Source organism: Leptonotus elevatus, chromosome 16 (assembly GCF_054856555.1).
Source record: "Leptonotus elevatus isolate MCC_2025b chromosome 16, RoL_Lele_1.0, whole genome shotgun sequence".
Lineage (NCBI taxonomy): Eukaryota > Metazoa > Chordata > Actinopteri > Syngnathiformes > Syngnathidae > Leptonotus > Leptonotus elevatus.
The window spans coordinates 2214486-2227500 of NC_141254.1; the positions used below are offsets into that span (position 1 = coordinate 2214486).

The following is a 13015-nucleotide window of genomic DNA, read 5'->3' on the forward strand; positions in this document are numbered from 1 at the left end:
TTAAGAGAATTGTTTTGGTGGAAGAGACTGAAGTCGAGAATGCACCATCGTCGCGCATGAAGGTCAGATAATTTTTTATACTAAATAACTTTTAGCCAATCAGCACGAAAGCCCGATCGGGAGTTTATCGGGCTGGCGAAGTATCTACCCTCGAGTAGGACCTCCGCTCGTCCCCGTAAGTTCCTGTAAATGTGGCCCGGTTGGGAAGGCTCCTGCAGTGGAGACGCGCATATATAGGGCTGGCCTCGTAAATTTACCCCGAAGTTCCTGCGGTGGAAACGCGGCAATGATAAACATTATGTCTAGTACTACTTCTCTAAATAGTGTTTCTGGCTAAGGAAAAAGACACACAGTACAATGTAAAAGACTTCAGGGGTGTCAAATTTAAGACCCACGTCCCAAAACAAGGCCATTAGGATCCTTAATCTGGCCCATGTAACAAGGTTTCAACCTGATCAGGTGGATTTTGATTTAATTGGTGGGTCAATATCAGTCCTCTTTCATAAAGCCATTATGAATAAGGTGGTTGTTACAGACACAACTGCCACGTTTAAGTTGAGTCTTTACTTGTTAGCTAGTTAGCTAATTAGCCACAATACTAATATAATTTGTACTTTATAGTGTACCTATACACATCCAATAATGAACTGACCAGTATAGAGTATATCCTGTTCCCAGGGCTGGACTGGTAAAAAAATAAAATAAAATAATAATAATAATAATCTGCCTTGGCATTTTGAGTTACGCCCACCGGCCCGAGCCAGCCTGACTCCTGACCATACCCGTCTAACACATTGCCTGTGTCCAAATTCACAAGGCTGGGTCCTCGGAAAGTGACGCGACTCAACAGCACGCATAGACTTACATATGAATGGATTGTCAATGCTGTTTGTCAGTAGCACATTGACCGACAATCCACGTGTAAATCAGTCATAAGCCTGTGCGCGCTGTCAAGTTACGCCGGGAGTGACGTCATGCAGCCGACAAATTCGGTCTTCCGAAGACCCAGCCTTGTAAATTTGGATACAGGCATTGTTCTACCACTGATATTTTGACTGATGTTGGTTCAGTTTGCTGTCTATATTCAAAATGGATTCGTCCCTCTAAATTCTGGGCCAGTGTCCTGGGGTGAAATGGAGGAAAATAATACAGTAGTACCTCGGAGTTTGAACATAATTTGTTCCTGTGAAGTGTTCAAAGTCCGAATTTTTCAACCTCCCCAAATAAATTTCCCCATAGGAAATAATGTAAATGCAATTAATTCGTTCCCAAGCTACAAACACAGAAAATTCTATTATAATTTCTATTTACAACATGCACAGTATTTAATTAAAAATACCTTACCTTTTTTGTTGTGGTGTGATGGCATCAGTAGATGATAAATGCTATGTTATTAATGCTTGCTTTAGTTCAGTGCTGAGTTTGTGTATTTTACTTTGGGCATATTGTTAGACTACTTAGGGGTCCTTGCATGTGTTGTTTAACGTCAGGCGTGTTGTTGAAGAGCTAAAGGGGGTCCTCGTGCCAGTATTTACAGAAGTAGTCACAGTAGTTACAACAACGCGATAATCTTCCTAATTCCACTGTGGTTTGTAGAGCTGTATGTTTTTCTTTGCTGCCACTGGCACTGTTGTCTTTCTTTGGGCCCATAGCGAAGAAAATTGTCGTCGATGCACTCGCGAGTATGGAGCACCTCCGGGAGTATTCAGGATCTGACTGGAAATGAGCAGTTCAACGTCTCAACTACCGAAACGTGAGCATTCGGCATTGCTCGGCTTCACTCGGCTACTTGTTTTTAAGGTACGTTCGGCTTAGCTTGCTTTGCTTGGGTGTTCAAACTCCGAAAATGAGTTCAAACTCTGAGGCATTTTTACTCAGATTTTTTGTTTGAAGTCCGATTTGTACAAGTTCTGAAACTTTCAAACTCCGAGGTTCCACTGTAACCAAAAAGCACTGCATTGGCCCCAAAATACGCCGGCCCACTGGGCATGTGCCCAGAATGCCAGATGGCCAGTCCAGCCTTGCCTGTTCCTGACACCCCTGGGTTAGTCTTGTGCATCTTCAGATTCATGTCATGCATTAATAAGCAAGGCATTTGTGAATATGCAATAAAGTCTGCATATCCAAATGTGTGCGATGAGAAACTGTAATAAGAAATGTTCTGAAAACAGCACACTACTGAAACTGTACCTGGTCAAGCACGCCATTGGGAGTCTGATGTGGGAAAAATGCCAGGTTGTTAGTAAATCAAATCATACCAACTTGATTTTTTGATAGAGACTTTCAATTTCATAACTGGTTGATATCATATTGTATCCCACCTTTGTTACAGGGTAGAGTACTTTTGTTTAATAAAAAATTTGAGCAGCCAACACAATTCTCTTTGATTACACACTGGGATGTAATTGACAAACAACCATTCAGTTGTATTAAGCAAAAAAACAAAACAAAAAAACATGTACCAAGTAACAGGTGCCAAAGTTTTTTAAATTATGAATTCACCCTAATTGAGTGGACAGTAATGCAAAATTAAGCCATTTTCTATAGTGGTTATCCTATCCAGGGTCATGGCAATAGTTTGAGCAGCTGATTTAGGGACAACTCACTCTAGGCCAGTTCGACAATTCTTCAACACATTTAGTGAATCTCTCCCCTGTCCCCCGCTGGTCCAAATTCACTGTGCTTCACTCACTCTATCTCAGCATATTTATTTATGCTATCACTTCATAATACAACTCTCCAGTATTCCATATAGTAGAACTTTTCTGACTTTGTTTTTTGTTTCAAGTTTTTCTGTTGTTGTGTAAGGGGACGGTTATCATAACTAGTGGATATTGTATTCATTATACAACACGTCCCAAGACTGGTGTTTCTGTGTGTAGGGTAGTGTACCACTCTTCTATGGAGGACCAAAACTGCCAAAATTAAAAATAAATAAATGACTAAATAAATAAATAAATGACTAAAATTGAAAATAAAAACATATATAAAAAAATATAATAAAAAAATTAAATCCCCAAAAATAAATATGAATGGAAATACAAATGACAAAAAATATTTCCATAAATAAATAAATAATAAAATAAAAAATAAAAAACGAGATTCAAAAAATACAATTAAAATAAAATAAATAAATGTTGAAATAAATACAAAAATAAATGTATAAATATAATTAAATATTAATCAATAAATAAAAACGCTCTGCTCTCAATTTTTTTTTTTTTCATGCTGCAAACGTCGATTTGTTGTCGAGCAACTCAACTCGCAAGTTGTGGTGACAGTTTACAAGATAGTCGTCCATTGCTGGAGCTCATCAATGCAAGCCGGCGAGACGTCCTTGTTTGCCGACCCACTCATTTGACCAATGAAAGGCAGTTTGCAACGGCGGAGTCCAACCCAAGACACACTTAGGACCACCCCCTCATTTGAATAACATTTCCGCCTCCTGGCAGGGCCTCTGCAGCATAAAATAAATAAATGTGAGAGCAGAGCGTTTTTTTTTATTGATTGATATTTAATTATATTTATATATTTTTGTATTTATTTCAACATTTATTTTTATATTTACTTTTATTTTTTTAATCTCATTTGTTATTTTATTTTTTAGTTATATATATATATATATATATATATATATATATTTCCATTAATTTTGTTATTTAATTTTTGAATTATATTTTCTATATCTATAATTTTGGCAGTTTTGGTCCTCCATACTCTTCAGCATTAATGCAGCTCAACTTCGTATCACCTAGATTTATGATAGAGCGACTTTCAAATCAGGTCAAATTAGACCCATTTCCTTTATATTTAAAAATGTGACTTTCACAAAAAACCACAACAATAATAATAATAATGATAATGAAAATTATAACAATAAAAGGCCTTTTGGGGATATATGATCATTAATTTGGTTATCAATTATCCTATTATTATCCTTTATAGTGTACAACAGTACAAGTAATGCAGGGTGGATTATTCTAGATATTCAGCCACACACACACACCTTAAACTCACAGGACTCTTCTATGATGATCTCTAGCCTGCTGTGCTCTCCAAGAATGGGCTTGCCCATTTCAGAGATTCTCCTAGCCTCTTCCTCCTCAGGGGTAGGGTGACCTGTTGAAGATGAAACAGAATTTCCTTCATTACTGCAGCAGTGCCTATTACGGCCATCACGAAATGCAGTCCCATATTTATTTACACATTCATACATTTTGGTATTTTTTTGCACAAGTAGCCATGTTGATGTGTTGAATCGGCTGCTCTCCGTCATTCACTTGCAGTTACCTAAACTATGCCAGCTTCTGATTGGTTAGCGTGAGTCAGCTGATAGAGGATCAGGAATGTTGACGCTCTAGCTGCTGTGTATGAAGAGTAAAGTTTAAATTACACCTTTTTTTTTTTTATAAACAGTCCCATTAATCACCACCGAATCCTCACATTAGACTATAGCTACGCGACGTGTATTTCTTGTAAGTTTCTGAGTTCTTTCTGCCACTTTATAAAGTCATAAATTTGCAACTTTATAAACTTCCAAATATATGTGGCAAATTTGCAAGTTTTTTTCTCGTAATATTGCCCCGGCCTCTAATTTTTTTTTTTATACGTGGCCCTAATACGCCGTCGTAGTTTTGAATCGTTTAATTTCTCTTAATTAAATAAAATCACAACTTACAAACTGCATTTTATGTTGACTTGGGTTATCTTTTTCAAACATTTAATGTAAATGTGTTTGATTTGAAAATTGGGAAACTATGCAAAAATAATTTGACGAGAACTTCAGCGGGCAAATAAACAGCACTGTATTAGTCAATCGCGGGCAGATCGCAAGACTTAAAAAAAATATAAGTCTATCATCCATCCTCACAATAACATTTGTCACTTCAATAACAATCTAATGTATTTCCTGACACGGGTCAGCATACAGCACCACAATATGCAAAATTGAAGGAAAATACCAAGTTGCCCACAATTTTTTTTTTCAAATCCTAAAAGATTTTTTAATCGATGACAGACTCCACACACAAACATCAACAAATCAGGCATTTAACATTTTTGGTCGTATTGTGTGTGGTCTGCTCCGATAATCTCAACACAGAACACCACACAGAAAGATTTTTCTCCACCACCGGTCTAGATGCTAGTCCTCCGAGGCAGAGGTCTTGCATGATCACGTGACCTCACAAAGACAAGACGAGCCGACACTTCCAGATATGAGCCAATGGTTGCTGAGTGTTCCAGAAGAGGACCTGACACAGGAGCGTTGTAAAATGGCAATTTTGGCAAGAAAATACTTGCTTTAGAAAATACTTCCTGCCGTTTGGGGAATCCACTGTTATGCAAAAAACATCATCAGGTAGGATACTTAGTTCAGCTCCTGTCTACGAAAATAGGGCCAGCAGTACTTGCATAAATTTGCATTTTAGCATTAGCTTCCGATCATTTGTTTCACCTCTATTTATCAAGGTAAGGTAAATGAGAATATATTCTCATTTGCTCTCTCTGTCCTTTTTTCTGCTCTTTTCCTGCTCGTCATTCTCTTCAGACTACCATATGTGGTGCTAGAGTTTGAAACAAGTAACCACTTGCATATTCACAACGCCCTAGCACCGTGCCCTAGTCACCATCGTAATGAAGGCTCATTAGCCCTGTTGAACCGGGGATGGAGTAACTAATTTCTGAAGACTTAAAAAAATATGTGTTTACTGCCTAGGCCAGTGATTCCCAACCTTTACTGAGCCAAAGCACATATTTTAAGTTTGAAAAGTCTCACGGCACACCACCAAATCTTCAATCATCATCAAAAATCTTATAAAAAGTAAATACATGTCAATTATATACTTTCTACAATCTAATAGAAGAACCAATATTTGTTCTGCCTGTCGCTAGTTGCTGGCATATATACAAATAGATGAACAAAGATACATTATTTGCTATAAATAAGTACTTTTCTGAGCAATTACGTGAAATTTGATCATTTCACCTTGAGAGCTTTCATGGTACATGAATGTGCCCCGGCACACTGTTTGGGATTCACTAGCTTAGACATTTGACCTCAGCTTCTTTGGCCAAATGGTGTCAAATATATAATCAGAAACATCTATGTATGGAACCAGATTGAACCATACTGTATGTTGTCCTGCCACTTCATGGGGACTAACAAAAGTGATTGTTTGGCTGCTCTCTTATATTAATGAGCACAGTTCAATAGAGAGCAGCAAATCTACTAAATGTTCTGTAAAAGGGAATATGAGGCCTTTGGATTATCAAATACATTTCACAGCATCTATTTATGTCCACAGTATTGGTTATTTGTATACAAACTGGTGTTTGGAATACTTCAACACAACCGACAAACTTATGTGTCTTACCCTGATTCAGCAGTAATGCTGTAAAAACATAAATAATGATTAAATCAACATATTTCAATTCCCATGTTAGTATGACAACAAATACATTTAAATCAACTAAGCAATCATATTTCATAACCCTAAAAGCGTAAAAATCTAAAATGGATGGACTGTATGAAGTTACCCCAACCAATGACCACTTCCATAATCTAATGAGATCCAAAAGAAAGAGCTATATATAAAAAAAAATACACAAAGAGAATAATACACAGTTTGTATTGACACTGTCAGAGAGGTAATAGTTAGATTTGCTAAAGTTGTCATGAGATGATTTTTTTGTTAAATATTTGCTAAACATAGGGACAGATGCAAATTTGACTATTTTGTATAAAGCTAACTGAATGAATGAGTTACAGTTGTATAAATACCGTGAGTTAAATTCCATTAATTGCACAAATTACAGTAAACTGTTTGTGTACATAGTGGCCTGATGAAAAATAAGCACTTTGGATTGAATGTTCTTTTTTATGTACAGTACAACTATCATCAAACAAATATCTGCACGTGGTCTTGCATTTTGAAAGAAATAAAAAAGCTCTTACTGTTTACAATATCTATTGTCAAAAAGTAGAGAGGGTTTTTTATATATATATATATTAGTAATACTGTATCATGGCAATACTGAAAATCAAAATATGAAATTTTCATACAATTCCATCTCTACTAAGTGCAGGTATAAAAAAAAATCCTACACTACATTAGATTCATAAAGAAAATCCCCAATATTTTAAAAGAAAGGGGTTTTGTAATAATTCACTCCAATAACACACATTTGTTATTTGAAGGGGTTTACTTACCAGAGAGTCCTCGCTTTAGCCATTTAGGCTCTTTGAGCACAATAAAGAAGTTTTCCTGTTTTTCATACTCCTCCACATTTATAATGCGAACTTTTAAGGTGTGTCTGGAGGCATACAAGACACACAAAAACCACAATTACTGTATATTAGGTCCACAAAATATGAAGGGGAAACCAAGTGGAACGTGGAATGCTTGTATCTCAACAAATAAAACATTTACATTTCTACACTTCAGTCACTTCCAGACATGATCAAAATATACATCCCCATTCCCCAATGGACCATAAATTTATCTTACACGGTTGGGAAGCTATTTGAAGATGCAAAAACCTTACCATGTGATTTGGCCAAGGAGGAGCAATTAAGAAAACAAGTTAAATGAAAAATGTTCTACTTGCATGAGAGTTGGCAAGCCACACCCATTTCTTGAAAGACAGAAAATGGGTCTGGAAAGGCTGCCATTGATCGCTATTTGGCCCGGCTCAAAAATGGCCGGGCAAATCAAGTTCATTTATTTGCTGTGACATATATATATCGTATCGTATAGTGGAGATGGGGTGCTGCTAACCTCGACTCGGGACGTCGTAAATCGGTGGGGAGAATACTTCGAATACCTCCTCAATTCCACCGACATGTCTTCCTCTGAGGAAGCAGTGTCTGGGGACTCTGAGGTGGGCTCCGATATCTCTAGGGTCGAAGTCACTGAGGTGGTTAGAAAGCTCCTCGGTGGCAGGGCCCTGGAGGTGGATGGGGTCCACCCGGAAATCCTAAAGGCTCTGCATGTTGTGGGGCTGTCGTGGTTGACACGCCTCTACAATATCGCGTGGCCATCTGGGACATTGCCTCTGGATTGGCAGACCGGGGTGGTGGTCCCCCTTTTTAAAAATATAGAGGGATCACACTCCTCGGCCTCCCTGGTAAGGTCTATTCAGGGGTGCTGGAGAGGAGGGTCCGTCGGGAAGTTGAATCTCGGATTCAGGTGGAGCAGTGTGGTTTTTGTCCCGGCCAGCTCTACACCCTAGGCAGGATGCTCGAGGGTGCATGGGAGTTCGCCCAACCTTCCTTTCCTTGATAACCGATTCTGTTCATAACTTTTACGGACATCATTTCTAGGTGCAGCAGAGGCGTTGAGGGAGTCCGCTTTGGTGGCCTCAACATTGCATCTCTGCTTTTTGCAGATGATGTGGTGCTGTTGGCTTCTTCAAGCCATGATCTTCAACTCACTGGAGCGGTTCGCAGCCAAGTGTGAAGTGGTTGGGATGAAAATCATCACCTCCAAATCCGAGACCACGGTCCTCAGTCGGAAAAGGGTGGATTGCCTTCTCCGGGTCGGGGATGAGATCCTCAAGTGGAGGAGTTCAAGTATCTTGGGGTCTTGTTCACGATTGAGGGTAGGTTGGAGCGGGAGATCGACAGGTAGATCGGTGCAGCATCTGCAGTGATGCGGACTCTGTATCGTTCCGTTGTGGTGAAGAAGGAGCTGAGTCGAAAGGCAAAGCTCTCGATTGATGGGTCGATCTACGTTCCTACCCTTACCTATGGTCACGAGCTGTGGGTCGTGACCGAAATAACAAGATCCCGGATACAAGCGGCCGAAATGAGTTTCCTCTGCAGGGTGTCCGGGCTCTCCCTTAGAGCTAGGGTGAGAAGCTCGGTCATCCGGGAGGGACTCAGTGTCGAGCTGCTACTCCTCCGCGAGAGGAACCAGTTTAGGTGGCTCGGGCATCTGGTTCGGATGCCTCCTGTATGCCTCCCTAGAGAAGTGTTCCGGGCATGTCGCACCGGCGAGAGGCCCCAGGTACGACGCAGGACACGCTGGAGAGACTATGTCTCTCGGCTGGCCTGGGAACACCTTGGGATCTCGTTGGAGAAGCTAGTTGAAGTGGCTGGGAAGAGGGAAGTCTGCTTCATTCAGACTCACTCGCTGGTAAAGCCTGGTTTCCAGGCTAGGTTCGGGGAGTCTCATATTCACAAGGCAATGTGTCTCGAACTGGCTAGCCTTCTTTTTCTGCCATAATATGTCCTATGGGTCTGTCAAAAAAAAAGCTACAATAGAGTACTGTAAACTGCTTGGAAGGGAGACCCAACAATGGCCATACATTACATTTCAACAGTTAAGGTGATTCGAAATAGAAAAACGGATTTGTTTCCAGAGGTGGCAAATCCAGGTCCAGTAAGTAAAAACCCTGCCATAGTTTGGCTTTAGCGCCTTGTGCTAGCTCCCTAGCAGGTATCCGAGCACCTGGGGAGCTAGCTAGGGAGCAGGGTTTTTACTTTCTGGACCATACAAAGATGCAGAAATGCTGTACTACATACAGTGCTGCTCAAAAATTTGTGAACCGTTAAGTTTTTGTATAAAATATTCAAATGTTTATACCTTATACCCCAATCTACAATGCTGACATTGAAAATAATGGACTTGAACAAAAAGAATGACAATATTGTCATTCATTACTGAGCAAAAGTTGTTGATTTAAGAAAAACTCCGATTTCATGGGTGCAAAAGTATGTGAACCTCCCACTTAATCAGACATTGCACCTCTTTTTGCAATGAGAACTTCATCCAAACACTTTAGTGATTTATCAGTCTTTCACATCTACGTTGGGGGAATTTTTGCCACTCTTCCATGCAAAATGCAGCCAGTTGAGAGAGGTTAGATGGGCGTCTAGCATAAACTGCCCGCTTCAGGTCCCGCCACAGTATTTTGAAAGAATTTCAGTCAGGATTTTAACTGGGCACTTTCAGAACATGAATCTTGTTTTTCAGACATTCCTTGGTTGTATTGCTGGAATGCTTTGGATTATTGTCATGTTGGATGATTCATCGTCTACCAAGCTGTAACTTCACAAAGGACAGCTTGAGGTTATGATCCAGGATTTCACAATATTCCTCTGAATTCATGATTCCCTGGACTATGTGGAGTTGTCCAGGTCCTGAGGATGAAAAGCCAGCCCAGAACTTAACATTCTCACCACCCTGCTTCACTGTAGGGAGAAGGTTATTTTAATGGTATGCAGTGTTGACTTTTCACCAAACATGACTGTTTTAATTGTGACCAAACAGTTCAATTTTGGACTCATCTTTCCACAGAAGGGACTTCCAAAAAGCTTCAGTGTTTTCCAGGTACTCGCTGGCAAAGTTTTTTGTGAGCAGAGGCTTCTACATAGCAAGCCTTCCATGAAAGCCTTGTAGATTAACTTTTCTTCTGATTGTTGAAGCATGCACATGTCCCAGATGCAGCAAAAGAGGTCTGCAAATCCCTCGATGTGATGCACAGGTTGGCTTTCACCTAAATTATCATTTGTCTTGTGGTTCTTGCTGATATTTTTAGAAGGTTGTCCACTTCTAGGCAGGATTGTAGTAATTTTCAGTGTTCTCTAGTTGCAGATGATCTGCTTCACAGTGGAATGATGAAGCTCTATTTTATTTTTATTTTTTTAGATGACTTTATAGGTTTCCCCAGACAGATGAAAGAAGACTAAAGGGTTTTGTCTCTGTTTCAGTCAGTGATGCACAATTTCTTCGTTAAACCTCTCTCATTTCATTGGTCCATTTCAGTGGTTAGTTTAGCTACCAATTTGTCCTACCTGATCCTACTGCTTGTTTTAAGCAATGCAGCTCAGGGTTCACTTACTTTTGCACCTACATGAATTGACCAAAAACTCTTTTAAATTTAGTTTTGGCTACACGATTGATAAAAAAAAAAGAACAATGCATTGAAATGCTAAACCTACACCTGTTATTTCATATAAAATGTAATGGTTCAGGTTGAACAACAAAATCAGGTTGAAACAATTGGAATATCCAAATTGCTCAAGAGGTTCACAAACTTTTGAGCAGCACTGTATGTCAGGAAAAAATAATGGTTGAGCTGGGGGGGGGGGGGTGTACCTGAGCTACAATACAGTACTGTAAACTGCTTGGAAGGGAGACCCAAAGATGGCCATACATTACATTTCAACAGTTAAGGTGATTCAAAATAGAAAAACTGACTTGTTTCCAGAGGTAGCAAATCCAGGTCCAGTAAGTAAAAACCCTGCCACAGTTTGGCTTTAGCCCCTTGTGCTAGCACCTGGGGCTAAAGCCAAATTATGGCAGGGATTTTACTTTCTGGACCTGGATTTTGTAGTATATATATCAGGCCTGAAGTAGCGCTGTAACTCGGCCATAGGAAGTCAGTAAAAACAGAGAATAAAAAGCAAGTGTGATGTGAACATACAACAATGGCGGAGAATAAATTTACGAAAGTGTCCGGTTGGCATAGCGTGACTAATAGGAGGTAAAGTACACTGTGTAACTGCGACTGGTACCACAATTTCCAGGACGGGGCAAGTGTCCTCTTTTCTTTTAAAATGGGAATATGGTCATCCTCGATTTACAATCTTTTTCCTTTAGTACAGTACACTAGCTTAGACCATAGTCACTTGCATTCTGCCACCCGGAAGTAACCTGGCGCCTATCGTTTATAAACATTCTAATTTGCCCTAAAGATTATGGTGACAATGATAAAGTGGACTTCATGGACAAACATTTTGTGACAATAACTTCAACTTTTCAACTGATTAAATAAATCAGACATTCTGGACAAGTCCATGTGTTTCATTTGAAGGAACGGTTTTGGGGAAGGCTGTTTTCTGTTACCAAACAAGAACTGGTAAAGACAATTGTAGTGGTAGACCTTGGTGTGGAAGAACATACTGTAAATGGACTGTAAGGACCCTAACCCTGAACCCCATCCAACACATTTGGGATGAACCGGAACTTACATAGCGAGCGAAGCAGAGGTGGCAAATCCAGGTCCAGAAAGTAAAGACCCTGTCACAGTTTGGCTTTAGCCCCAGGTGCTAGCTTGCTTCCTAGCTAGCTACCATGGTGCTCGTTTACCTGCTTGGTGAGGTAGCTAGCTAGCTAGCATCAATGGCTAAAGCCAAACTGTGGTAGGGTTTTTATTTTCTGGACCTGGATTTGCCACCTCTGGACCCAAGGCTATCTCCAACATTAGTAGGGGGAGAAAAATACACACTCTACATTTCATTTCAGCCATTGCCTTGAGTTGCTGTCTTTGCCTCACCTGTTCTGTTCATTGGTAAATTCCAGCTCACCCTTGGCCTGCTCGTAATCCACTCCAGCTTTGGCACTGCCGTCCTCTGTGTGATATGGTACAGAAACGGTACCCCTGGAGCCTGAGTTCCTCACCACTGTCACCACCAGTGTGCCTGTGCTCTCACTCACCCGCAAAACCCCCTGACCAAAGGTGAAGATGCCAGCATGGTCATCATCCAAGATAGTGACAGTGGCAACCAGCGGCTCCACTAGTCTGCCCTTGGGTGAACATCCTGTCCCTTCATCACCACCCTCCTCTAACCTCAAATTTTGAAGTCTGACAAAGAAATGTTCATCCTCTTCAAAGATGTCATCATCCAAAATCTTCACCTAGGAAAGACTTTTTAAAATTAATACCCAAAACATTCTTCTGTTCATTTCATCTACAAATGTGTAATTGTAAATTATCAAAATATATCCCGCCAACTCTTCATGATACGATGTATGTGCCATAAACGTTGACAAAACAATCAGGTTCCATTTACAGCTAACTCAATTGAATCAACATATAACAGCATCACAGAAAAATACAAATTTTGTCACGTTTTGATCTGATCTCACATAGACCTGTTTTGTATACAAAAAAACTCTACGGTGGACCGACAATTATGAATCCGATATAAGCCTGTTCCTCCAGTTGGATAGAACTAAATACTGTTCCCATAAATTATATTTAATGACCTATTTTTTGCTCACCTTGA

At 39.9% G+C, this 13015-nt stretch overlaps 1 protein-coding gene across 5 annotated transcripts in view; it reads right to left on the reverse strand.

Annotated features, from left to right (window-relative positions):
- Nucleotides 1-13015, reverse strand: part of slc8a2a (solute carrier family 8 member 2a) — a 50848-nt gene that overhangs the window by 11679 nt on the left and 26154 nt on the right. For 2 of the 5 annotated variants that reach the window (XM_086098612.1, XM_086098613.1), the window contains 5 exons: nucleotides 13011-13015; nucleotides 12283-12644; nucleotides 7211-7314; nucleotides 4007-4119; nucleotides 2191-2214 (listed from right to left, as the gene is read on the reverse strand). The exon at nucleotides 13011-13015 is cut by the window's right edge and continues 427 nt beyond it. In XM_086098612.1, the coding sequence (XP_085954738.1) occupies nucleotides 2191-2214; nucleotides 4007-4119; nucleotides 7211-7314; nucleotides 12283-12644; nucleotides 13011-13015 (608 nt within the window). The remainder of the gene's footprint in view (nucleotides 1-2190; nucleotides 2215-4006; nucleotides 4120-7210; nucleotides 7315-12282; nucleotides 12645-13010) is intronic. The other 3 variants (XM_086098615.1, XM_086098616.1, XM_086098614.1) reach the window with 3 other exon arrangements.